Source organism: Pteropus alecto, unplaced genomic scaffold (genome assembly GCF_000325575.1).
Source record: "Pteropus alecto unplaced genomic scaffold, ASM32557v1 scaffold12, whole genome shotgun sequence".
Classification (NCBI taxonomy): Eukaryota; Metazoa; Chordata; class Mammalia; order Chiroptera; family Pteropodidae; genus Pteropus; species Pteropus alecto.
The window spans coordinates 11,819,808-11,846,883 of NW_006432669.1; the positions used below are offsets into that span (position 1 = coordinate 11,819,808).

A 27,076-nucleotide genomic window follows, 5' to 3' on the forward strand; every position below is an offset into this window, starting at 1 on the left:
TGAGCTTGAGCCAGAAAAATAAGAAGAGAGATATAATACTGTTAGAAGTGAAACCAACTGACACTGAGAATAGAGTCAGCAATTTTAAAAGCATTTCAGTAACAGTTGATGGCATTATGGAATTATAACATTACGCTCTTAAGAGTTCAATCATAAGTTAAGCCATATTTAGTGTACAGTTTAGAACATTTTAGAAAAATTTCTGACCAGACTACAGCGAAAGAAAAGGACTTTAAAGAAGTTAACCAATGATTCGAAAGGACAGGAATTCAATAACTCTTATACTTGTAGTAACAAGGTAGAATTCTCCCCTCTAATTTATTTTTCACTTCATATAAAGTATAAATAATTCATTTTTACTACCCAAAGAGATTTCTCCCATCTAAACAGTACAAATCTGTGAACTTTATTTCCATTTGTCTTTCATGGATTAAGTACTTTAAAAACCAAAACACCAAAGCCTATGAGTTTTATTTACATACGAAAATACTAAGTATACTGGATTCGCCAAGATTAAATTATATTCAGTATATTTGGTAAAATGTATTTTGTATATTAAGTTTCTGGGAATCACTAAGTCATATATCATGTACATTCATTGTAATTCTCTAATAGAAGGTACATTTTATCTTATTAAGATGGAAAGACCTTTTACCAACTATTAAGGTTAACAAATTCACGGTAAGTTTTTAGACTTAGAAGAGTTTTAGAATGTCTAAGCAGACAGTACATTTAGAAATGATTAGAAAACCATGGGTCCCTGTATTTATTAAACTGAATCACCTGGCAGTAAAATTCAGTTAAGGCCCTTGGCATTGGTGACACTTCTTCCCACTCGGACCTGCTGCTGTGGTAGACCTGCACTTCATCTGTGATTTCATCTGGCGCGTAATCACCACCTAATATATAAATTTTGTCTTCAATTCCAACTGCACCTGCATTAAAGCCTGCACATTCAAAAGATCCTTCGCCCTTCCAAACACACGTATCTGGACAGAAGCTATAAACCTTATAGGTGGAAAGGTCACATATATACAGTGTGCAGTTTACTGGGACAGCTTTAATTAGCGTTGCATGAAAAAACTGCCCAAACTCTGCTACTAATTCAGACCACTGATCAGTTGTAGCGTTGTATTTAAAAAAGCAATCAAGTGATGGATTAAAGGCATCTGTAATCTCTACCTCTGATCCAAGAACGTAAATTACATTTTGGCATGCGCTGGCCTCAGGGTAGTATATGCCCCTGGGTAACGGGCTGACAGATGTCCATTCTTTGGAAAGAGGGTTGTAAGATTCAACATCTAAGAGACTTTTAATGTCCTGAGATCCTGTAGTTTTTCCACCTATGACGAACAATCGATTGAGAGCCATGACCGATGCATGCATCGTTCTTGGTGTTTTCATAGCCGACACAAGGAAGAAGTCATTTTTGACTGGACAGTAGCACCAGGCTTGATCAGTGGCATCGTGATATGACTCTGCGATATGAAGCCGAACTGTTCTACAACACGGCCCTTTGCAACCACCTGTCAAGAATATTTTCTCTCCGTAACTTGACAGACTAGATCCTGGCAAATCAATCAGGTGTGACTGTGGCAGTATTTTCCACGAATCAGTTTTAATATTATAGCAAAACGTGTATTGATTTTCTCCATTTTCCTCAGTTTTATGAACAAATATGTATTTTTCAGTTGTGGATGGTCGAGCATCAGGGAAGAGTCCACCAGAACCTTGCACACACTTAATTGCATCCACGATTATGTCAAAACAGTTTGTGCTTTTGAGTAAACACTCTTCATTGAACAGGTAGTCTTGAAGTGTCTCCTCAGATAACTGATGTAATCTCACCTTTTTAATCAAATAAGGCAGATGCTTTTGCCTTGATTCTAAGTCATATTTAGTCCAACTAAGGACAACTTTCAGTACAGTTTCTTCTTCAGGGACATTTAATTCATCTGATTCCAGACATTTTTGCAATATTCCAAAATTCATCTCTAAGAAATCACTAGATTTAAATAATAAAGAAAAATGATGTTGTACAAAGTATAATGCATGGTCAAACAAACGGGTAGAGCCATAGCTATCTGATATAGATAATAACTGTAAACAGTTGACAATATTAATGCTTTTTATTAAAAAGTCACTGCAAGCTTTGGATAGGAAGGAAACTTGAAGAAATGATGACAACTGGAAGAACATTTCTACATTATCATCTGTTATCTTTGTTTTTCCAGTATAGGCATAATCAAGAAATGCTTTTACTGCTTTGGAGGACAAATTAGTAATAGTAACACTTCCACCATCTCTTTCCTTCATGTTTACTTCAAACATCGCCCTGCAAAAATAAAGAACACAGAAGAACAAGTAGACTGAAATATTTTATTCTATGATAATTTTCAATATTACCTTAAAAAGGTTTCCTTTACCCTTAGATTGATTTAAAATATATTTATGAACTATATTTTAAAAGCATCCTGATAAGTTATTTAAATATCTAGAACAGTAATATACCATACTAGTAATCTGTAAAACACGTATTACATAACTCTCATATTGCAAAACATATACATTATAGCTGAGCTACAGCAACTAATCCAAAGAAGGCTATAAAAAGATTCAAATTTTGTATACTGATCTAATGTTCTCTTATTCATAAAATTAGGGTAAAATCTCCCTATTGGCTGAATTTATTTATGGGTTAATTAGTATCAACTTTGTAGGTGATAACCAAAATTACTTAAAATATATAATGCTTCTGGGTTTAGAATTTAAAAGTCTCTTTCAAATTAATTTTCAATCTGGCAGGAGCGAGATCTGTGAAAGATGTAATACAGTGAGATATCAGATGTTTCCAATGAACCTGTCTGTGGGGGGGAATCCACCAAATGAGATAAACACATGTCTAAAAAGACACATTTCATTTAGCACTTTAGGAAAAAGAGAATGTTATTTCATAAAACTAAACAATAACAGTGTACCACATCCGCCAAAAAGACTAAAAAATAAGTTTTTGTAGAAATAGCCAGAGAGAGATGGAGATGGATCCCCAGATTTGAATATTTAGACCAGCTTGACAGGTCTTCATAAGTTTTAATTTATTCCAACATGGTAAAGCTGACAGAATATAAGGAATTAGAAAATTTTTTGGCTGAGTTTCAGCAAAAATATAAATTATTTGGAAATGATGGGGTAGGAGACTAAGATATATTTTACTATTGGTTTTGATAAAAATAATATTTTCATTCATCCTATATTAACTTCATATCCAGAGTTATTCATATTTTACACCTTAAACAAACCATTATGGTGGTTGTCAGTGGAACAGCAAACAGAGATTAAGAATCAAGTAGAAAGAGCTACAACAAAGAACTAAGGGACTGCCAGCTGAACATTCATTAACACTGTACATCAGCTGGTTTGGGTTCTGGTTTGATACCAGTTTGTATTTGTGACGGTACTGTCCAGCATACCTATGTGAGCAGGGCCCCTAGGTGTACAAGTAACCTGGGGGAAAACCAATTCCGTTCTTAGAGTCTACTCTAGAGAGTAACTGAAGCTATGAGAGACTAGCTTCCAACTGAAAAATATGCAGGGGCTTCCAAATACAGAATACCTCTGAGGAAAGGTAGCCGTCCCACTAAGCTACTCGATACTTCTCAATACAAAAATAATTACAGTTACAAAAATCATATACATGTTACACATTATATAGGGTATTGCAATAATGTATACCAAATTAGAAATATAAACTAGGGATGATAATTATATTAGGTTGTTAAGACATCTATAGTCAATTTAAAATAATATTAAGAACATGACCTGTAGAACCTGGCTGCCTAGGTGGGTACCTACTCTCTACCACTTATTAGCTGTGTGACCTTGGGAGGTGAATTTAACTTCACTGAGCTTCAAATTCTTCATCTGAAAATGGGGATACTTGCAGTACCTATTTCACTGAGTTGTGAGAGGAATAAATGAGTTAATCAATGCAAAGTATTAGCTATTATTGTTGTTAAGAAAATAAATGTTTTCTATCAGATCCAATGTACTTTTAATATGTCATCAGCTTCCACATTTTCCTTGAGAAGACACATGTAAGATCATGTTTCTCTACTTCATTCTACTCATCTTTAAAGTATCCAGATGATCTCAAATTTATTATAAAGTGGTTACAAAATATGTGTGATTCCTTTTCAATCTTGTCTCCAGTGACTTCACATTTCTATCATAATTTCCATTTTCCAAAAACATTTATAAAGGGCACTTATCATGCATTATGCACTTTCTGCGATTTTTATTTTATATTTTTCTTCCCAATACTCCAGTGAGTTTGATCATAACACAAGTATTATGAATTAATGGCTTTATCATACAAGAGTATAAATTATAGAATTTCCATCTACATTTGTACATTAGTAAAATACTATATAATAAAGGATCTAGGTCACTATAGAAACATTACATGTAGAAAATTGTTTAAATATATTATGTTTTAATAGTAATTTAAAAAAATTTAAAACAGGTCCATAAAAAGCTAGGAGTAGGCTGAACAAAGCACTATGGACAAAAATTATCTGCAGATACTTAATAACTTCAGCATGAAGAGTAGGACTGCCAATTCAAATGCTTACATTAACTTCTTATTTTGTTAACATGAAAACATTATAGGGAAATCAAGCTGTGCGTTCACACCAGATTATTTCCATTTTTTTCTTTGCTAGGTTTGAAAATAATAATAATAGTAGCTAACATTAATTGAATGTACTGGGCACTGTCCTAACCATTACTTATACATTATGTCACTGTACTCTCATAATGATGAGTTAGGTTCTACTTTTATTATCTTAATATTTTACAAATAAGGAAACAGGCTGGAAGAGGTTAAATAATTTGCCTAAACTAAGGTCACATGTCTAATGAGTGGTAGAGCTGGGATTTAGATTTAGGGCATGTGTATTAAGAGGCCAAGTACTTAACCATTATACATACAGTCTCCTCTAATGAAGAGGTGACATGAAAGATAGGGAAACAGAAAAGAATTACTTAGAAGAAAAGCTGGATTAGAAAAGAAGTGAGAGGAAACTGGTGGAACCTGAGAATGACAGAGAATAAGACCAGTTATGGCCCCAGTGGAGTATAAAGAAGAATAATTTAGGTTACCTCAGAGAAGAAATGGAAAGAAAAAAAAAGACAAAGACATACAGCCTAATTAGGCAAACAGCTAGTAAAATTTGTATTTATATATTAAATATTAATCTGTTTTTATTGTTTATTTATTAGAGATTTAAACCCTGCTCACTTCAAATAAAAATTGCTTCTAACATTGAATATAATGCAAAATACTGAAATTACAATTTAAGTTTATTAGAGCATGACTAGGAGGGCGGAAGTCCAGGAGGTGACTAAAAGGTCTGTGTTTCTGACCAAGAGGCCACAGAGGATGGGTGATGTGTCTGACCATTAATTTGAAGAATCAGAAACCTGATGTCAAATGAGTAGATTCTTACAATGTCATCATGACTAGGAAATTCCCTATAAGACCAACTGACATGTTCAGAAGGTTGCCCAGAATTAGAAGAAGCTGGGTGCTCTCCAGAAATGCTTTGGAGGTACTTCTCCCTACTATAGAGATATCTTTGCCAAAGAGAGAGAAATCTTAAAATCCTCTGGGTTTGAGTCCTTTTCCCCATTGATACAATACATGACTGAAATGTGTTTTCCTCTCAGATTCTTTGTTTTCTTTGAACTTTGTAACCCTAACCCTCTCAGACTCTTCGTTTTCTTTGAACTTTGTCTCCATTTTGGATCAGGAAGTCCTTTCCTCTTTTTCTAAGTGACACAGTACAGGAATCCCCCCAAATAAAACTGACTCCAGATCAAAACAGTTTTTCCCCTGGAACATTTCAAGAGATTAATATTCTGTGGAATTTCAGGAAATGCTGGCCAGGAAAAACCTAAGCTTTACAAAAGTAGTCTTAAATTTTCATACTTAAAAATTATTGGTTAATCTAGGTTCTAATTAGCAATTTTTAAGAATTAAAATTACTGTTGGGCTCCAGAGGGGGCGAGGGGGTGAATTGAATACACTTAAAAAAAAATAACTTAATTATCCGTATTATAAAATCTGAGGCATAGATAAACAAGGTAAAGTACCTGAAAAAGTCACTGCATGCTGCTAACACACAACGATGACATGGGATTATTTCGTCTTTCATAATTATTTTGAAATCATAAAAGACATTTTGTTCTCTAAAATTCTGTAGTACACTTAAGATTTTCTGTCCATGATCTTCTGACACAAGGAAACTGTTTATCTTCTCAGATGGAATTCCATTACATGAGCTTCGTTGATTGAAATCATATGAATTATCCATAGCCAATTCAATCTGTTCTTAGACCTGGAATGAAAAAAAAAATTGCTGATGTCAGTAGAGTTCTAATTAAATTTCAGATCCAAAATTTGTACTTATGGTGTCAATTACATGAAAATGCTCACTAAAAACAATCATAAGTACACTTTGTTCTAAACATGACATTTCGTGACATTCAATAATAAATTCCTTTTGAATTTTCATAAATATTGTGCTCACTGGAATAAAAAGTATATTATTGATGGATAAAGTTCAAGGCTACATAAATTTGTTAAGTAGCACAATTTATAAGTTGTATAAATTAGGTTATATAGAATATCACTACATGACTAGTCTTGTTATATGTAAGAGCTATTATTTACTTAGTAGTTACCATTTGGGTATATGCCCAACCCATCTCTCTCCCCTCTCATCTATTTTCTTCTGGTAACAAAACAGATGTTAAAATGTTGATCTTAAAGCACAGGTATATGCCTTCTGGGATTAGACTTTTAAAAGAAAACTGATTTTAAAATATCAAAGTGTTTTACTGAATTAACTAGTTATGGCCTTTACCAAAGAAGAAAAGGTATGCGTTGGTCCACGTTGGTCTATTTGAAAGCAGGAAGGAAAAGAGCACATAACATTATTTCAAGAGGCCCTTTAAACATGACGTCAAAAATTCCAGATAGCTGAAGGCCAGATAATTGTGACTTTCCCAAACTGCAAATTCAGTTCTAAGCATGAAAGTTTACAGCACCAAAAGTGAGAAAATGGGAAGCAGAACAGAAAAGAAGACTGGGTACTAGGGGAGCCAAAGAAATAGAGAACCCTGATTCCTTAGTATATTTCTGTTATGGTTATCAATTGCTTTGCAAATCACCCAAAAATTAACAGCTTAAGACAACAATTTATTATCTCTTAAGGTTCTGTGGGTTTAGCTGGAGCTACTTGCTTGGGGGTTTTCATATGTTTAGGGTCGATGGCAGCTCTGACTGAAGTCATCTGAAGGTCTGACTGGGTTAGAGGTCAATATGGTTTCTTCATTCACATTTCTGATGCTTCAAAGGAGATCGCTAGAACAGATAGGGCTCTGTCTCTCTCTTGATGCACCATGTGACTAGCTTATGCTTTCTTACAGCATGGCAGTCTCAGGGTATTTGGACTTCTTACTTGACAGCTTGGTTCGCCCACAGGGGAAGTTTCAAGATCAGGTGGAAAACAGACACCGGAAAAGCAGTCTGAATGGTTCTGCAGCATCAATCCGAGATGCGATCTAGGACTGAGACAATCTACTGCTGTGTACAGTAACCATGAGCCACATATAGCTATTTAAATTTAAATTACTTAAAATTAAAAATTTAGTTTCTTAGTTGCTCTAGACATATTTTAAGTGGTCAGTAGCCATATGTAATATGAAGGTTACTTTTACATGTCAATTTCACTGGACCACAGGGTGCCCAGATATTTGGCTAAACATTATTTGTAGGTGTGCCTGTGAGAGTGTTTCTGGATGAGATTAACATTTGAATTTGTAGCCTGAGTAACACAGAATGACCCCCTTAATGTGAGTGGGACTCATCTAATCCATTGAAAGCCTGAAGGAAACAAAAGGCTGAGTAAGAAAGGGTTCTTCCTCTCTGCCTGTCTTTGAGTTGGGACATCAGGCTTCTCCTACTTTTGACCTAAGACTTGGACTGCAACTTTACTATAGGCTGTCCTGGGTCTCCAGCTTGCCAAATGCAGATTTCGGGACTTCTCAGCCTGCACAATCACATAATTACATAAGCCAATTCTCTATAGTAAATCTATCCATCCACCCACCCACCTCTCCAACTGATTTTCTCTGGAGAACCCCCAACTAATATATGTGGTTAGTGGCTACTGTATAGTACAAATATAGAATATTTTCATCATCACAGAAGTTCCATTAGATAGCTGATATACTATATTAAGAATAGTATGCCTATATAAGAGAATGCGTGTGCATGTGCACGTATGCAGGGGGAAGTAATAGGATGTAATTGGTAGGATTATTGGAAAAATAAGTTACAGTAATTTTGTGAGCATTGTTCTGAGTAGCTGTAAGCAGAGAGACATTAAGAATGAGAGTGGAAAAAAGAGAGAATGAGAGGCATGGGGACAGTTCTGAAGAACTGGGTGTTATTCCTAGTCTATTGCTCAAGTCTAGCAATGGACTAGAGCATCAGTAATCCATAACAGCAATGTAGGGTCTTCCCTTCATGGCCTGCTTCATAGAACCACAGAACTTGTTGGGAGGCTCAGTCTTTACACCCATCCAATTTAGCAAAAGTGGAATGGAGAACCTAGAATTCCACCCTTGACAGGCTACAATGAGGTGCTTCAACTCTCTTCCCATCCCCTCAACTAGAGAGTGATGTCAGAGAAAGCTGAGTGGGAAGCCAGGCCATTAATCTCTGCTGGGTGGTAACAGTGTCCACCCACTTCCTGCACCATAAGTGGTGATTATGTGGTATGGGGGGAGCCTGAACTTCCATCACCACCTGGTGGTAACATGGCATTCCTCCCTCTCCTTACTTATACTGAGTCAGAGGCCTTGTGAAGAGTCAAGATTTTCATGTCACTCAGCAGTAACATGGCCACCCTCACATGATGTCAGTGGAGACCATGTGGGTAGCAGTAACAAGGTACCCCTCTGTCTCCAAGCCAGAATGGTATCAGAGGATACAGAGAGGGAGACATGAACTCCCAGCTCCGTCTGGCAGTAAAAATGAGCTCCTCCTATCCCAGGTGTCAAGGTAGGGGAGGTGGAAAATCTGGACTTCTACTACAACCTGGATGTAGTGACTTTAACCCAACAGAGCAGTGTCAGAAAAGACCCTCTAAAACACAAGATTTAAATAAGATTTAGTGTCTTGCAATACAATATCCTATATATCCAAGAACCAGGAATATGTCAAACTCAATGAGAAAAACAACCAACAGATACCAACACTGAGATGACACAGATGTCGGAATTATCTGCCAAGAATTTTAAAGCAGCCATCACAGAAATGCTTCAATGAGCAATTATAAAATCTTTTAGACAAATGAAAAAATAGAAAATCTCAGCAAATAAAAAGAAGATATAAAGAACCAAATGGAAATTTTAGAACAGATATAGTAACCAAATAGAATGGAGGGGGAAAAAAGGAAGAGTCAATGATCTTGAAGAGAGAACAAAAGAAACAATACAATCTGAACACTATGTAACACAATGAAAACAAAAAACAAAAAAACAGATTGAAAATAGAAAAAACAGATTGGAAAACAAATTAGCAGAGCCTGAGGAACATGTGACTATAATGAAAAACCTAACATCCATGTCAACAGAGTGCCACAAGGAGAGGGAAAAAAAAGTAGGACTAAAAAAGTACTTCACGAAATGATGACTGAAAATGGCCCAAATATGGTAAAAGACATACACCTATAGATTCAGGACTCTAAGTGAAGTCAAAGCAAAATAAATCTAAAGAAATCTATGTCAAGGAACATCACAGTCAAACTTCTGAAAACTAAAGACAAAAAAAAATTTTTTTGCAAGCAGTGAGAAATGCCTCAGCTATAGGGGGAAATCAATTTGAATGACAACAGATTTATTACTAAAAACTATGGAGGCCAGAAGGAAGTGACATAATATTTTTCAAGTATTGAAAGACAAGAACTGTCAACCCAGAATTCTATACTAATAAAAATATTCTCTGGGAATGTAGGGGAAATCAATACATTTTGAGATAAGGAGAAAAACAAGAGACTTTCTCATGAGCAGGCCTACTCTAAAAAGGTAGATAAGGAAGTTCTTGAAGCAGTTGAATGATAAAACAAGGAATCGTATAGTATGAAAAAGAAAAAAGAACAGAGTAAGAGCAATATGGTTAAATTCAATAGACTTTCTATTTCTTGCTTTTTATAATTTAAGTTGTATGGTTGAAGCAAAAATTATAACACTGCCTAATGTGGATCTCAATGTATATAAAGAAATTATTTTCAACTATTATATAATGAGGATATGAGGGAGAGTAAAGAGAAGTAAAAGAGTGTAAAGTTTCTAAACTTTACTCAAATTGGTAAAATGTTTACACTGGTATTGTCATAAAATATACATCATATCCATATACACACATATATATATATTTATGTAAATGATATAATATCTGGAACTACTAAAAGGTCTGTACAAAGAGATACACTCATAGTCACTATAGCTGAATTAAAATGAAATTCTAAAGGTTCATGTAACCCATAAGAAAGCAGGAAAAAAAGAGAAATTAAAAACAGAGAGACTGGACGTGGTTCCATAGTGTAGCGGTTAGCACGTCTGCTTTACATGCAGAAGGTCCTGGGTTCGTGCCCCAGTGGAGCCATGGTCCATGGTCTACGGCCATGCCACCTTGAACAAGCCCGATGTCTGATCTCGGAAGCTAAGCAGGGTTGGGCCTGGTTAGTATTTGGATGGGAGACCATCTAAGGAGAACAGGTGCTGTAGGCATCAATGGCAATCAATCAATCAATTGATCAATCAATAAAAACAGAGAGACTAAACAGATAACAACCAAAAAGCAAACTTAAGTACTAACATATCAATAATTGTTCTAAATGTAAATGGTCTATGTATACCAATAAAAAGACAGAAGTTAACAGCGTGTATTTTAAAAAATGACCCAACTTTAGACTTCCTACAAGTAACTCACTTCGAATAGAATAAGAGGTTGAAAGTCAAAGGATGAAAAAAAGATAGACTATGAAAGCGTTAATTTAAAATAAAAACAAGTGTGGCTATATTAATATCAGATAGACTTCAGCAAGAACTATCATAGACAGAGAGGAATATTACATGTCAATCCACCAAGAAGATATAGCAAACTTGAACGTGTATGTACGAAACAATAAAGTTGCAAAATATGTGAAGCAAAAACTGACAGAACTGAAAAAAAGACAAATGTACTATTATAGCTGGAAATGTTAACTGCTCTCTCTCTAAAATTAATAGAACAAGAAGACAGTAAATCAGCAGTGATATAGAACTTAACATCATCAACCAACAGAGTCTAATCAACATTTATAGAAAATTCCACCTAACAACAGAAAATTCCACCTAACAAACAAGAGTAACCATATTCTGACCCACAAAACAAGCCTCAAATGATTTCAAAGAATTGAAATTACACAAAAATATGTTCTCTGACCACAATGGAATCAAACTAGAAGTAAACAAGAAAAAGATAACACAAAAATGTCCACATACTTGGAAAGTAAATAACCCACTTCTAAATAATCCATGAGTCAAAGAGAAAGTCTTAAAGGAAATAAAAAACATTGAACTGAATGAAAATGAAAATACAACATATCAAAATGTGTGAGATGGAGCTAAAACAACACTGAGAAGAAAATTCATAGCACTAATTGCTTAAATCAGAAAAGGAGAAAGGTCTGAAACCAATAGTCTAAGCTCCCACTGCAAGAAACTAGAAAAAAAAAAGACAAACTTAAGTCCATAATGAAATATTACTACTCATCTATTAGAATGATTGATATAAAAAAAACAGTGTTAACACCAAATACTTGAGAAGATGCAGAAGTACTGGATCACTCATACATCTGTAGTAGAAATTACCTGACAGTTTCTTAAAAATCTGAACACAAGATAGTGATCCCATCTGGCTAGGGAACTTGATGCACGCTTTTGCCCGATTAGAGACCCTGAACAATCAGCCTTGCTGGCTTGGAGCCTGTTTTGCTGTCCGCCTGGGTAGGGAAGCTAATTCTTAGCCCTGTCTACTGCTGAATGCAGCCCTCAGCCCCACCCCACCAAGAAACCTAGCCAGAGCACATAAGAAACTGAATAGTCAGGCAGCACTTGAGTAGAACACCTGGCCAGAAATCCTGCCTGTCTGGCAAAGCTCAGGTGATGAACCCATCTGACCAGGGAGCTCAGTGTGCAGTTTTGCCTTATTCAGATCCCCAGCAAGCAAGCCATATGGGTTTTGGAGTCTGTTACACAGATCTGCCCAGGCTGGGAAGCAAATTCAAACCCCTTCTACCAAATTCCCTTGGTAGCCTCCAAGCCTACCCAACCAGAAAGCCTAACAAGAATATCCAGGACATTGAGAAGCCCAACCTACAGCTCTGTTTATAACAGCACTGGAGCAGAGAGCCAAGCCAACATGACACCACCAAGGGAAAGTAGTAAAGCTCCAATAACTAACCCTAAAGAAATGAAGATCTACAAACTGTTTGCAAAGAATTCAGAATAATCCTCTTAAAGTTTAGTGAACTACAAGAAAACATATACAATTAAACAAAATGAGGAAAACAATGCATGAACAAAATGAGAAGTTCAACAAAGAAATAAAAACCATAAAAAAATAACCACAGATATCTTAAAGTAGAAGAATACAATGACTGGCCTAAAGAATTCAATGGAGAGCTTAAAAATCAGAGCAAAATCAAGCAAAAGAATCAGTGAACTAGAAGATAGGGCATATGAAATTACCCAGTTGGAGGAACAAAAAAGGGGAAAAAAATAATGAAAAAGAATGAAGAAAGTCAACATCAAAAGAACAATATATATATATATGAAAAGAATGCCAGGAGGAAGAGAAAGAGAAAGAGACAAAAAATATTTTAAAAGCCATAATGCCTGAAAAATTCCAAAACCTGGGTAGAGAAATGGATATCCAGAGTCATGAGGCCCAAAGATCATTCCTCATAGCGAATCAGCATGAGGGTCAATCCTTCTCACTGACACTGCAACAGCAATCAAGGCTCAGCTACAACAAGAAGGTACACACTTCCCACACAAGGGACACTCCTGTAGCACCTGGCCTGGGTGACCAGGGAGACTGTGCCACTGGGCCACACAAGACACATACTCCATAAGGCCACTTCTGCCAAAACTAGGATACACAGATCTACCTAATACATAGAATTAAACAATCAGCCAAAATGAGGAGACAACGAAACGTCCGAATTGCAAGAGGACAAAAACTCCAAAAAAGAACTAAACAAAATGAAGGCAAGCAATCTACTAGATGCAGAGTTCAAAACACTGGTTATAAGAATGCTTGATGAACTTAGGGGCAGAGTAGATGAACTCAGTGAGAACTTTAACAAAAAGATAGAAAACATAAAAAAGGGGATGGAAAACATAATGGGAGCCAGTCAGAAATGAATAATACAATTTCTGAGATGAAGAGTATGTTAGAAGGGATCGACAACAGATTACATGAAGCAGAGGATTGAATCAGCTTTTTGGAAAAGGACCCAATTAGGACAGCAAAAAGAAAAAGAATTTTTAAAAAATGAGGATAGTTTAAGAGACTTTTAGGACAACATCAAGCATACCAACATTAACACCACAGGGGTACTAGAAGGAGAAGAGAGAGAACAAGGGATTGAAAACCTATTTAAAGAAATAATGATGGAAAACTTCCCTAACCTGGCAAAGGAAATAAGACATATAAGCCCGGGAATCATAGAGTCTCAAACAAGATGAACCGAAAGAGGCCCACACCAAGACACATCATAATTAAAATGCCAAAGGTTAAAGACAAAGAGAGAATCTTAGCAGCAAGAGAAAAGCAATTACTTACCTACAAGGAACTTCCCTTAAGACTGTCCATTGACGTCTCAGCAGAAACTTTGAGGCCAGAAGGGATTGACACGAGATATTCAAAATGGCAAAAAGCAAGAACCTACAATCAAGATAATTCTACAGAGTGAAGCTATCATTTAGAATTGAAAGAGAGATAAAGAGCTTGCCAGACAACAAAAAGCTATAGGAATTCATCACCAACAAACCACTATTACAAGAAATGTGAAAGGAACTACTTTAAGAAAAAAATAAAAAATATTAATAATAAAATGGCAATAACTGCAAACCAATCAACAATTACTTCAAATATAAATGAATTAAATGCTCCAATCAATGGACACCATAGAAATACAAAGAATTATAAGAAAACACTATGAACTATTAATATGCCAACAAATTCGACAAACTGGAAGAAATGGATAAATTCTTAAAAACATGCAATCTTCCAAGACTGAATGAAGAAGAAATAGAAAATTAGAATAGACTGATAACTAGAAACTAAATCAGTAATCAAAAAACTCCCAACAAATAAAAGTCTTGGACCTGATGCATGTCAATATCTCTGATGAACAAAGATGCAAAAATCCTCAAAATATTAGCAAACCGAATTTAGCAATACATTATAAAGATCACACACAATGGTCAGGTGAGATTTATTCTTGGGATGCAAGGTTGGTTCGATATCTGCAAATAAATTAATGTGATATACAGCATAAACAAAAAGAAAGAAAAACATTATATGATCATATCAATAGATGCAGAAAAAACATTTGACAGAACCTATAATCCATTTATAATAAAAACTCTCAGCAAAGTGGGAATTGAGGGAACATACCTCAACCTAATTAAGGCCATATAAGACAAACCCACAGTTAACATCATACTCAGTGGTGAAAAGCTAAAACATTCTCCTTAAGATCAGAAACAGGATAAAGCATGTCCCCTTTCAGTACTTTTATTCAACATAGTATATCGGTAGTCCTAGCCATAGCAATCAGATAAAAAAATAAATAACAGGCATCCAAATCAGAAAGGAATACTAAAATTATATTTTCAGATGACATAATACTACATATATGGAACCCTAAATAGTCCACCAAAAAACTATTAGAACTGAGAAATGAATTCAGTAAAGTAGCAGGACACAAAATTAATATTCAGAGATTGGTTGCATTTTTATATACCAATAATGAACTGAGAGAGAAATTAAGAAAACAATGCCATTTACAATTGCATCAAGAAATAAATTACATAGGAATAAATTTAACCAAAAAGGTAAATAACCTGTACTCAGAAAATTATAAGACATTAAAGATGCAAATAAATGGAATTACATACCAGGCTCATGAATAGGAAGAATTAACATCATTAAAATGCCCATAATACCCAAAGCAATCTGCAGATTCAATGTAAGTCCTATCGAAATAACAATGGCATTCTTCACAGACTAGAAAAAATAATTCTAAAATTTATATGGAACTACAAAATACTCCTAATTGCCAAAGCAATCTTCAGAAGGACAAAGTTGGATGTGTCACGTTATCCGATATCAAACTATACTACAAGGTTATATTAATCAAAACAGCATGGTACTGGCATAAAAACAGACACATAGGTTAATGGAACAGAAATGTGAACCCAGAACTAAACCCACACCTATATGGTCATTTAATCTATGATAAAGGAAGCAAGAATATACAATGGGGTAAAGACAGTTTCTTCAATAAATGTTGTTGGGAAAACTGGACAAATATATTAAAAAAAAAATCTGAGTCATATTCTTATACCATATACAAGAATAAACTCAAAATTTAAGTCTTTAAATGTAAGACCCCAAACCATAAAACTCCTAGAAGAAAACAAAGGCAGTAAGCTCTCTGACATTGCTCTAAGTAAAAATTTTTTGGATATGTCTTCTCAGGCAAGGGAAAGATAAGAAAAAATAAACGAATGGGAATACAACAAACTAAAAAGGTTTTGCACAGCAAGGTAAACCATCAACTAAATGAAGAGACAACCTACTGAACGGGAGAAGATATTCATCACTGATATATCTGATAATGGGTAAATATCCGAAAAATATAAAGAACTTATATAACGAAATACCAAAAAGACAATCTGATTAAAAACATGGGCAGAGGACCTGAATAAATCTCCAAGGAGGAGATTCAGAATATAAAAAGATGCTCAACATCACCAATTATCAGAGAAATACCAATTAAAACCACAATGAGCTATCACCTCACACATGTCAGAATGTTTATTATCAGTAAATCAACAAGCAAGTGTTGACGAGGATGTGAAGAAAAGAGAACCCTCATGCATTGTTGGTGGGATTGCAAACTGTTGCAGCCTCTATGGAAAACAGTATGGAGATTCATCAAAAAATTAAAAATAGAACTACCTTATGACCTAGCAATTCTACTTCTGGGTATTTATCTGAAGAAATCTAAAACATTATTTCAAAAAGATACGTGCACTCCTAATTTACTGCAGCATTATTTACAATAGCTAAAATAAGGAAGCAACCTAAATGTCCATCAACAGACAAATGAATAAAGATGGTGTGTGGATACAATGGAATATTATTACTTGGCCATAAAAAAATGCAATCTTACCATTTGAGACAACATGGACAATGGACCTAGAGTATTATTATGCTAAGTAAAATAATTTAGAGACAAATACCATATAATTTCACTTATATGTGGAATCTAAAAAAAAAAACAAAACAGACCAGAAACAGACTCATAGATACAGAAAACGAACTGATAGTTGCCAGATGGGAGGGGGTTTGGGAGCCTGGGATTAAGAAATACAAATTGGCAGGTACAAAATAGTCACAGGAAGGTGAAGTACAGCATAGGAAATATAGTCTATAATATTGTAATAACTATGTATGGTATCAGCTAGGTACTAGGCTTATCAGGGGGATTCATAAGTTATATAAACACCTAGCCACTATGCTGTACACCTGAAATTAATATAATATTGAATGTCAACTGTAATTGAAAACAATTATTAGAAAAGATAGTTCAAGAAAATGGTAACCAAAAGAAATGGGTAGTTATGCTTACATCAGACAATATAGACTTTAAGCTAAAAATGGCTAAAACATACAAAGAAAGTACTATATAATGATAATAGGATCAATCTATCCAGAAGATAAAAAAATTGTAAATATTCATACACCTAACATCAGAGCATCTAAATATATAAAGCAAATACTAACAGAACTAACAAGAGAAATAAATGGCAGTACAGTAACAGTTGGGGATTTTAATACCCCAGTTTCAACAATAGATCATCCAGACAGAAAATCAATAAAGAAACATGATTTGAACAACATTATAGATCAAAGAGAACAGATATATATAGAACATTCTATCCAACAACAGAATAATCATTCTTCTCAAGCACATACAGAACATTTTCTAGGATAGAGCATATGTTAAGCTGCAAAGCAAGTCCCAGCAAATTTCCAAAGAGTAAAACCATACCAACTATGTTTTTCGACCACAATTTTATGAAACTAGAACTGAGTAACAGGAGGAAAACTGGAAAATTGGCAAATATATGGAAATTAAACAACACACTCTTGAACAACCACTGTATCAGAAACAAAATTAAATAGGAAATAAAAAAGTATCTTGAGACAAATGAAAATGGAAATACAACATACCAAAGCTTAGGAGATGTAGCCAAAGCAGTTCTAAAAGGGAAGTTTATGGCAATAACCACATTCATCAAGAAAAAGGACCTTAAACAACTTAATTTACATCTGAAGGAGCTGGAAAAAGAAGTATGGGAATTACAAAAACTAGAGTAGATATAAATAAAATAGAAAACAGGAAAATAATAGAAAGATCGACAAAACTAAAAGATGGTTTGTTGAAAAGATAAAGTTGACAAACCTTTACCTAGACTTACAAAAGAGAGAACCTAAATAAAATTATAAATGAAAGAGGACAGAACTGACAGCACAGAAATACAAAGGATAAGAAACTACTATGAACAATTATACTACATCAAACTGGACAACCGAGATGAACTGGATAAATTCCTAGAAACAAGTCTGAATCATGAAGAAATAGAAAATTTGAACAGACCAATTACTATAAAATTAAATAAGTAATCAAAAACCTCCCAACAAAGAAAAGTCCAAGATCAGATGGATTCGTGGGTGAATTTTATCAAACACTTAAAGAAGAATTAAGGCCAATCCTTCTCAAACACTTCCGAAAAACTGAAGAGGAGGGAACACTTCTTAACATTTTACAAAGCCAGCATTACCATGATACCAAAGCCAGACAAGGCCACTACAAAAAAATAAAACTACAGGCCAATATCCCTGATGAATATAGGTGCAAAAATTCTCAATATGATACTAGCAAGCTGAATTCAACTGCATATGAAACGGATCATATGCCATGATTCATCCCTGAGATGTAAGGATGGTTCAACAGATGAAAATCAATAAATGTGATTTATCACATTAATTTTAAAGATAAAAATGATACCATCATCTCAATAGATCCTGAAAAAGCACTTGAAAATTCAACACACATTCATGATAAAAATTCTTAACAAATTGGGCATAGAAAGAAAATATCTCTACACAAGAATAAAGGCCAAATATGAAAAGCCCACAGCTAATACAATACTTCATTGTGAAAGGTTGAAAGCTTTTCCTTTAATATCAGGACTGAGATATGGGTGCCCACTCTTACCATTATTCAACATAGTACTGGAAGTTTCAGCCACAGTAATCAGGAAAGAAAAACAAAAGGCATCAGAATTGGAAAGAAGTAAAACTGTCATTGGAGATGACATCATTTTATATATAGCAAATCCTAAATATGCCGCCAAAAAAATGTTAGAACTAATAAATGAATTCAATAAAGTAGCAGGATAGAAAACCAATATATAAATTCAGAAACTATTTCGACGTTCCAGTTTTGTTCTTGTTCAAAACACATAGAAAATGCAAAATAAACCTCACATCGTTTTATTTTTGGTATATATGGTTCCCTCAGTTTTTAAAAATAAGTTGAATGAAGACGAAACAGCTTAAAGTTACCCAAACTTGAGACTTTCAAAAGGATAAAAACTGTATTTCTGTAGTGACATAAGTCTTGAGAACACCAATTTAAAAAATCCCAACAAACATTTTTTATATTAACCTGTTATTAAAAACATGTATATAATTTAGATCTTGTATTAGATTAAATCAATTATTGTTCATGAGTAAAAGTTGAACCTAACGGTATATATATAATTATCTTTTATATAAATATAGTGACAAAAGGCAAGTTTAGTAGAAATTCCAAGTATTCTCAAATAAGTGTTCTCAAATTTATTAGGATCATACATAGCTATTAACTTTTATTAAGTTGTTAAAAGATAAAGCCTGCCATTTATATTCTCAATGACAAATTCAAGCAGCTGAAATTTTCATTTCTCAAATTCTCTCCTTGTATATTAGTATACTTTGCAAATAACAAAGAACTTGGGGTTTGGCACTAAAAGAACAGGGTCCTAAATGGTCCAGCACTTACTAGTGACTCCTACTGAGGCTCTCCGAGGCTTTGGCTTCCTCATCTACAAAGTGGACACACCAATTACACTGGACTGTTGTGATGCTTAAATGATATCATGAATATTAAATATTCTCAAGTGGTTTATAAATGTTAATGGTTAAAATCAGTGATAAAATATACTTAGGCAGTAACATGATTATTAAACAATTCTTAATTCTTAATAAAAGATCTGTAAGGCAATTTTTTTCCTCCAGATATTCTGCAAATTTAACATTTCACTTATCTTAAGACACATTTTTTTTCACACTTAACATACCTGAAATTGAAAGTTACTGTATAACAGCTCTTGGTCAGGTAGCAGTCATGACATATTTGTCATGTGTATATGTGCATCAAAGTGTGAAAAATGGGTATCGGCATTTTGAAAGAAAATTCTGGAGATAATAATGGACACTCGTTTAAGAAATGATACCTCATTAATGCTCTTGATAACAGAGAAAGATATCGTGTGGAAAAAATGGACATTGAGACTGTGAAAGTGAAATAGAAGAAAAGTGAAATAGAAAAAATGGACATTGAGACTGTGAAAGTGAAATAGAAGAGTTAGACTCTGAATGTGAAGAAGTTTTAAGAACATCTCAGCTAATTCATTTTGCTTATATATTTCTTTTTATGTATGTACAAGGGTGATATATGATTTTTTTAAAAAGAGCTTTCTATAAATATAAAAAATTCTCAAATGATGTTTTGTCATAGTTAAAATGGCATTTTTTTTCTTTCTTAGTAGCACATAAAACAATGGTATATTTTATAGATTGCATCTCAGCTTCAACGAAACACTTTTCTGCTCAAAACATTAAGTTGATTTTCCAAACTATTCTATTGTTCTTTTAGTGTCTTCCATTAAAATTCGATTTAAATAATTGAATCAATAAAAGTACAAGAATCAAGCCTAAAAACCAAGCCTTTGATATAATGACAGGAAAAAACATATGTCACTTGATAGAAGTGAAATATTAAACTAAAGCTGTGCTGTGGCTGATCTGGGATTGATTTCATTGGGTCTGAAATGGTAACTGATGCTTCAACACAAAAGGGGATTTCTGGCCTATTCTATCCAACATTTATTATAGAGTGCTAACTATATGTCAGAGAATTAGGCACTAGAGATAGCATGGAGAATAAAGGCAGACGTGATCCTTGCTTTCTTGGTGTTTAGTATCCAGTGAGGAAGACTGACGAATTATAAATTGTTATAAATACTGTGAAGAAACAACTGGGAAATGGAAATAAAAATGAACAGTACAGGGTACACAACTTCGGACAATAACAATGGGGACAGTGAACACTTACATAGTGTTACTATATGCCAGGCTCTGTACTACATGCTTTATATATTCTTTAATCTTCAAAACGACTATATAAAATAGATACTATTGTACCTATTTTATACACAGGGAAAATGAAGCTTCAAGAATTTAAATAATTTGCTCAAGGTCACATAGCAAATAAACAGGGAGTTGGGATGTAAACCCAGATAGTCTGGCTCGAGTCCTTGTTCTCATCCACTACAATACTAGGGACAAGCCTTTCTGACCAAGTGTCATTTGTTGACACCTGAATATAAGAAGGTAAAGAGTTGGTGAGAGAAATCATGTACAAAGCTCTAAAGTAGGAAAGGGCCCTTCAGTTGTAGGAAATGAAAGAAGGCCATCATCACTGGAATAGAGTTCATGAGAGCAAGAATGTTGGGGAGCTAGGGCTGCAGAAGGCCAGTGCTACTTCATGCAGGATCCTACAGGTCACAAGGAGCTGGAATTTTATCCTAAGTGCAGGTGGAACCATGGAAGATGGAACTGGGCAGTGACATGATCTGATTTATATTTTTAAATATCTTTCTGGCTGATGTGTGAAGAATGAATTTAAAAAGGGCCATTTATTTAACAAACATTAGAAAGTTTACAGTGCTTGTGGCAAGCACTATTCCAGATATTCAGCATACAGCCAAACACAACACAGAAAAGGTCCCCACTCTGAAGTACTCTTTAGGATGGTGAACACACACAGACACTACCCGCTCTGCAATATCAACTATTTCTCATACCATACTGGACATTTTCCATCAGTGTACAAATTCTAGTATTTCACATAAGAAACAAACATCAAACGAACAAAAATCTATCCTTTGACTTTTTATTCCCCTCTAGCTGTCATCCTATTTTTCTACTTCCTAACCCAGAAAAACTTCTTTAAAGAATGGTCTATAGTAACTTCACTTCCAGTTATCATTGCAATGCACTACAATCAAGTTCCTCTTTCTCCACACTAAAAGTGCTCATGTCAATGTCACCATATTACCATCTTTTAGTCAATGCTAACTTCTCTCTCCTTAGAAGGACTCACATTGTCAAGTAGTTCCTCTTTCTCTTCTGTGCTAACACTCTTTAGGTTTCCTATCTTGCTGGTCTGGCCTTCTCATTCTAATTAAGAGTCCACATAGCACCGAGATTGAAGGGCATGAACTTCTAGACATAGCTCTGAAAACAGATTGGTTCAGGAGTGCTCGAGGGATGAAGAAAGACAATGTTCCCCTTTCTCATTCAGGATAGAAAACTAATCAGTATTTCCAGTGGGATATGATGGTGGTTCAGACTAGAGTGTTAACAGTGGAGATGGGAAGAAATAGATGGATTTAATCTCTGTTTTAGAAGTAGAACAAATAGAATTTTGGGGTCATCAAATATAGGAATTGAGAGAAAGGTGAAATCAAGGTTTCTTCCTTGAGTAACCAGTAAAATTATGAAGTAATTTACTGAAGTCCTGGAAAGGAAGTTTTGCAATGGAATCAAGTTTAAGCTGTTAAAAAAAGAAAAAAAAAAAAAAAAGCTACTGAACATTACCTAAAAAAGTCACTGAGTTGTACAGAGAATCTCATTTGATGGCTTTCCACTGAAATTTACACCTGGGAGAGGTTATATGATTTACCCAAAGTCACAGGGATAATTTGGTGGAAGAACTGAAAATAGAACACAACTCTCAGAATTCTAAGAAGCCACAGATCAGGACCTGGCAAGATGACTACTCCTCGCAAGCTTGCCAAACCTCTATCACTTTAGTCCTTTCCCCTACCTAACCAATGCAATAAAAAATGTTGCAATAAGTTTTTGGGTTTACTAAATATGGTTAGGCAAATTAACTGCACATATTTCCTTAAGAAAATGAGGAAAGTAGACAGAGTATAAATATCAGTGTTAGCTTGTGAAAAGAGTAAAATCTATTGCAAAAGTTCATCAAAAACATTAACCTATTTATAAAATGTAAGGTATACATGAAATTCCCTCTCATGTAGTTTATATTTTAATTGGCAAGTTATCATTTAAATCATTTGGGATAATAGGTGTCCTAAGGCCGTACTAGAAAATTGCCAAATGAATTATATAGACTATATTTTAACTTTTAAAAATGTACTCTGGAGTAGTCCTTAACAAAAGATAAGGTTTGAGCTAAGCCACGAAGGACAAGAATTTTAAAAGTAGACAGGGAAAGGGATTAAAGAAATCTATAGAGTGTCCAAGAGGGTACTAGGCTGGGTTTGGGGGTAGAGAGTGGGAAGAGTGAGCTTTTTAGATTTGTTGTGCGCAGACATTCTCTTTGGTTTGACATTTGAGCTCAGACCTGAATGATACAGAGGAATGTGATGATGGGAGGAAAGAATATTCTAGGCAGAAAGAACAAGTACAAATAACCACTACATTGCCTGCCTGTATATTAGGCTCTGTAGATTGAATACATAGAGCTTAGTTCAGTGGTAAAAGAATGGACTATGAATTCCTAAACCCGAATTTAAATAATTCCGCAACTTCTTTCTGATCTCAGTTTCTCCATCAGCAATACTAATTACTGCAATTAGAACATGTGAAATACATAGAATATAGAAGTGTTTTGGAAACAGAAAATATACCAAAATTATAAAAATGAGTTCAAAAAGACAATGGAAAAGTTATATGATACTTACATACATTATGATCATTGTTGATACCTTATACTTTACATATCTATACATTTTCTCATTTCAATTTTTTTGTACGTTTTATCTGCCTTGCCAGATTGTAAACTCTCTGCAGGTGGTAAACTGATCTTAAATATGGCACCTGACACAGATTTTCAATGGTATTATCTAAATTGATATTGTCAATTCAGTAATTCATTTTACAGCCCTATGAAGATTTGTCTGTGTGTTCAAAATCCCATTTACCTTCTAAGGACTGGAGAGGGCTCAAGTTACCACGAAAAGCTAATGGAAACAAGTATAGATACAAACCCAATAGAATCCATCTTAAAGAGGATAGGAGTAATCCTCAGATAATTGTATCAATTACTGCTGCTAGCCTTGTTTGGCATTCTTTGGCAGCCAAAGGAAAAGGGAATCTGAATCCCACAGTGTAGCATTTAATCTACCATAAAGACAGGCATTTACAATCTGCAGAAATCAACTTCTCCCTAGACCAAAAGCAGAAAGAGACTTTAATCACGAGGACTTTCATATAAGTCACTTATATAGGCTACATGGAACAACTGTGGAAATGAAGACATCAATATGTACCTTCATAAAGTTTAAGAAAATAACTGAGCAAAGGCACAGAGTAACTCTGAAGGACTGCTTAAGTTATTTAACTTGGTTTTGCTGCTTTTAAAGCAAGGACCTCTGATGTGGTGGAACCACTGGTGCCTCAACAATAGAATCCTCAGTATTCTCCCTAGGGCTCTGGTCCAGGCTTGGCAATCACAAAACAACACCTGGGTCACTTGATGGCTGTAACAGGGGTCAGCATTAGCCCAGCTGCTCGATGGCAGCCTAGGATTCAGGCGGGGCGGGTGCCTGAATCCTAGGCTGCCCCAGCCTCCGAAGGGGGGTTTCAGGGTGGGTGGCTGCTTAGGGTAGGAAGTGTCCTAGGTGAGCAGGGGCTCCAACCCAAGGGGCTGGGGGTAGGGAGTTAGATGGCAACTCAGGGCCACCGTGCAGGGAGCACCATGAAGACCCCTCCCGGCCGCGGAAACCTCTCCTGGCCCAGAATATGAAGGGGCAGCAGAAGATGCTGAAGCCAAGGGAATAATCTTCTGTGGGTCATAGGTGCCGATCCTTGTCCCCAGAAATAAGGCGCTATCATCCCACTACTCCCACAGACCCCAGAGATTACCCACCTGCAACTGCAGTCTCGGAAGTCTCCACCCCAGTCTCTCAGCCTCCAGAAGACTGATTGCGATTGGCCTGCACCACTGTCCCGTTAGCACTTCTCTAAGTGCGAGTGGCGTAACTATCCGGCTCTAGGCCTTGGTCCCTCCCTTCGCTCGCCTCCGAAGCCCCGCCCCGCATGACGTCACACGTTGCCGCAGAGCGCAGAGGCGGGTCTCTGCCACCGCCCGCAGCGGCTTTTTCCTAGAGCAGGAGGCGGCGGAGTTGGGGCGGGGAAGTGAAAGCTCTCGGTGGGCATCGGGCCCTTGGACGTAATGCGACGCCCCGCCCCCTCCGCACAGGCGCAGGGAAGAAGGGGGTGGGGTCACGTTAGTGTCCGCGCCATCAGGCCCTAGGTGTCGGCGAGTTACCTTCTTAGTGCATGGTTTTACCCGCCAAGAGATTCTGCTTGGTGCCAGCAATGGAGGGTGTGCGCTGGGCCTTTTCCTGCGGCACTTGGCTGCCGAGCCGAGCCGAATGGCTGCTGGCGGTGCGGTCGATCCAGCCCGAGGAGAAGGAGCGTATTGGCCAGTTCGTCTTTGCCCGGGACGCTAAGGCAGCCATGGTACTACAGGTCTTTGGTATTTTGAGCCGAGGAAACAGATGTTGGGGGAGGTGGGGTGAGCCATGGAGAACCACCCCACCCTCCCTTACTAGCGTTGACGCCCGCGTTCTAGCTCACTTGTGGGCTTCTGCGAGTTAGTGGTTGGCGCTGCCAAATCTGTGCGCACGGCCCGGTCTCGAGGGCCTTTGTAGTCGCTTAGGAGGCCTCGATCTCTGTAAAACTTAGCCCCTCCCCTGTCGTAATTGAAAGTAGAAACCCTGTTAAACCATAAAATAGGTGGGATTTTTTCCTCGTAATGCATATTTTTACATTTTTATTTGTTATCAAATATTATTTTTTTCTTGGCATGGGCCCATATCACATCCTTAGTCTGCCCATTAAATATCCCACCACTCTTCCAAGGGCACTTTGCACGTGGTAGGCCGCCCAAAATATTGACGGTATTACTTCGTTTGTCTTCACACACCCAGGAACGAAGAGGCCTAGTCCAGCTTCCTTTTACCAGTGAAATGGAAGCCCAAGGAGGGTTTAGTCTCAGGCATATAGCTTGGGAAACAGTATTTTAAATCGAAATGCTTATTTTAGTTATGCATTTTTAAGCACAAATGGGAATTTGGATTTCAAAATTCTATATAGTGCAGTTTGAAGCAGCCAGTAATTACCATCATCATTGCATTTCTTGACAGTCATTTCTTGAAATTGTCCCTATGTCGCAACACGTTTTCATTTGAAATGTAGACTAATTGGTAGTTTTTGAAGGTATGTTGGTGAATATTTTTTGTACTTTTTTATAAATTGTAAGAAATTATGATGTTGAAAGTGTTAGAGTTTCTATAAGTCAGTGTTAGAGTTGAAAATAAACTTGAAAGGTATTTTACAGAATATTATATACTTTGTCATCTTATACCCTTGAACATTTTTGTGTGATTTCGGTAATTTCTTAATTTATTAGGTGGAGGTGGGAGAGAGTGGATGGGGTATATGTAAAAAAAGGTAGGTCATGCATAGCTAATGGTTGAAACTGGATGGTGAGTATATAGGATCTAGAAATACTTGCACATATGCATAAAGATCTAGGTACACCAGGTTTGCTCACTGGAGAATTTTGTAATAGCAAAAACTTGAGCCAGCCTGAAATGTCCAGTAATGGACAAATCAAGTTGTAGTTCCTTCATAACTATGAAAATACTATACTACAGTTAAAAGTGCACAGGCCAGATTGTTAACGTACACACATGAAATACTCCCCTACTCAAGTTAAAAAGGTTATACGTGGTAGAATACTGCATGTGTTAAGGTCTCATATATAAGGTCATGTAGACAGCACAAAAGCTTATGCAAATGAACATGTATTTAGCTACTTAGAAAAAAGCCTGAAAGAATGCCTACTAGTTAACATTGGTTACCTCTTGAGGGGAGGGAATTACTAAGGAGAAACTTTAACTTTTTCTTTTATCCTCCTTGCATTGCTTAAATCTTAATGCAGTTTATTTAATTCTTACATACTTTTTTAAATGAATATTTTAGAAACCACAAAAATAGACTTTTCTTTGTGTGTTACAGGCAGTGTACCTATACATACCAAACATTTTATTTACTTAACAGGCTGGTCGTCTGATGATAAGGAAATTAGTTGCAGAGAAGTTGCATATCCCTTGGAATAATATTCGTTTGCAAAGAACTGCAAAAGGAAAGCCAGTTCTTGCAAAAGACTCATTGAATCCTTACCCCAATTTCAACTTTAACATCTCTCATCAAGGGGACTATGCTGTA

The 27,076-nt window shown here is 35.8% G+C and overlaps 2 protein-coding genes and 1 pseudogene across 3 annotated transcripts in view; 2 read left to right on the plus strand and 1 right to left on the minus strand.

The window, feature by feature from the left end:
• Positions 1-299: 299 nt before the first annotated feature.
• KBTBD3 (kelch repeat and BTB domain containing 3) lies at positions 300-24,860 on the minus strand. Of its 2 annotated transcripts, none has more exons than XM_006907528.3 (3): positions 24,708-24,860; positions 6,154-6,398; positions 300-2,335 (listed from the first exon to the last, which is right to left on the minus strand). In XM_006907528.3, exons 2-3 carry the CDS (start codon positions 6,372-6,374, stop codon positions 733-735), a joined length of 1,824 nt encoding a protein of 607 aa, XP_006907590.1. In that variant the 5' UTR covers positions 6,375-6,398; positions 24,708-24,860; the 3' UTR covers positions 300-732. The 2 variants fall into 2 exon arrangements, with proteins under 2 accessions (XP_006907590.1, XP_024899513.1); XM_025043745.1 differs by lacking the exon at positions 24,708-24,860 and adding an exon at positions 19,524-19,548.
• LOC112476232 lies at positions 10,745-10,860 on the plus strand (annotated as a pseudogene).
• Positions 24,861-24,956: 96 nt separating the features above from the next.
• Positions 24,957-27,076, plus strand: part of AASDHPPT (aminoadipate-semialdehyde dehydrogenase-phosphopantetheinyl transferase) — a 25,056-nt gene continuing 22,936 nt past the window's right edge. The window contains 2 exon segments of the mRNA XM_006907530.3: positions 24,957-25,303; positions 26,909-27,076. The exon segment at positions 26,909-27,076 is cut by the window's right edge and continues 32 nt beyond it. Of these exon segments, the coding sequence (XP_006907592.1) occupies positions 25,121-25,303; positions 26,909-27,076 (351 nt within the window). The 5' untranslated portion in view covers positions 24,957-25,120.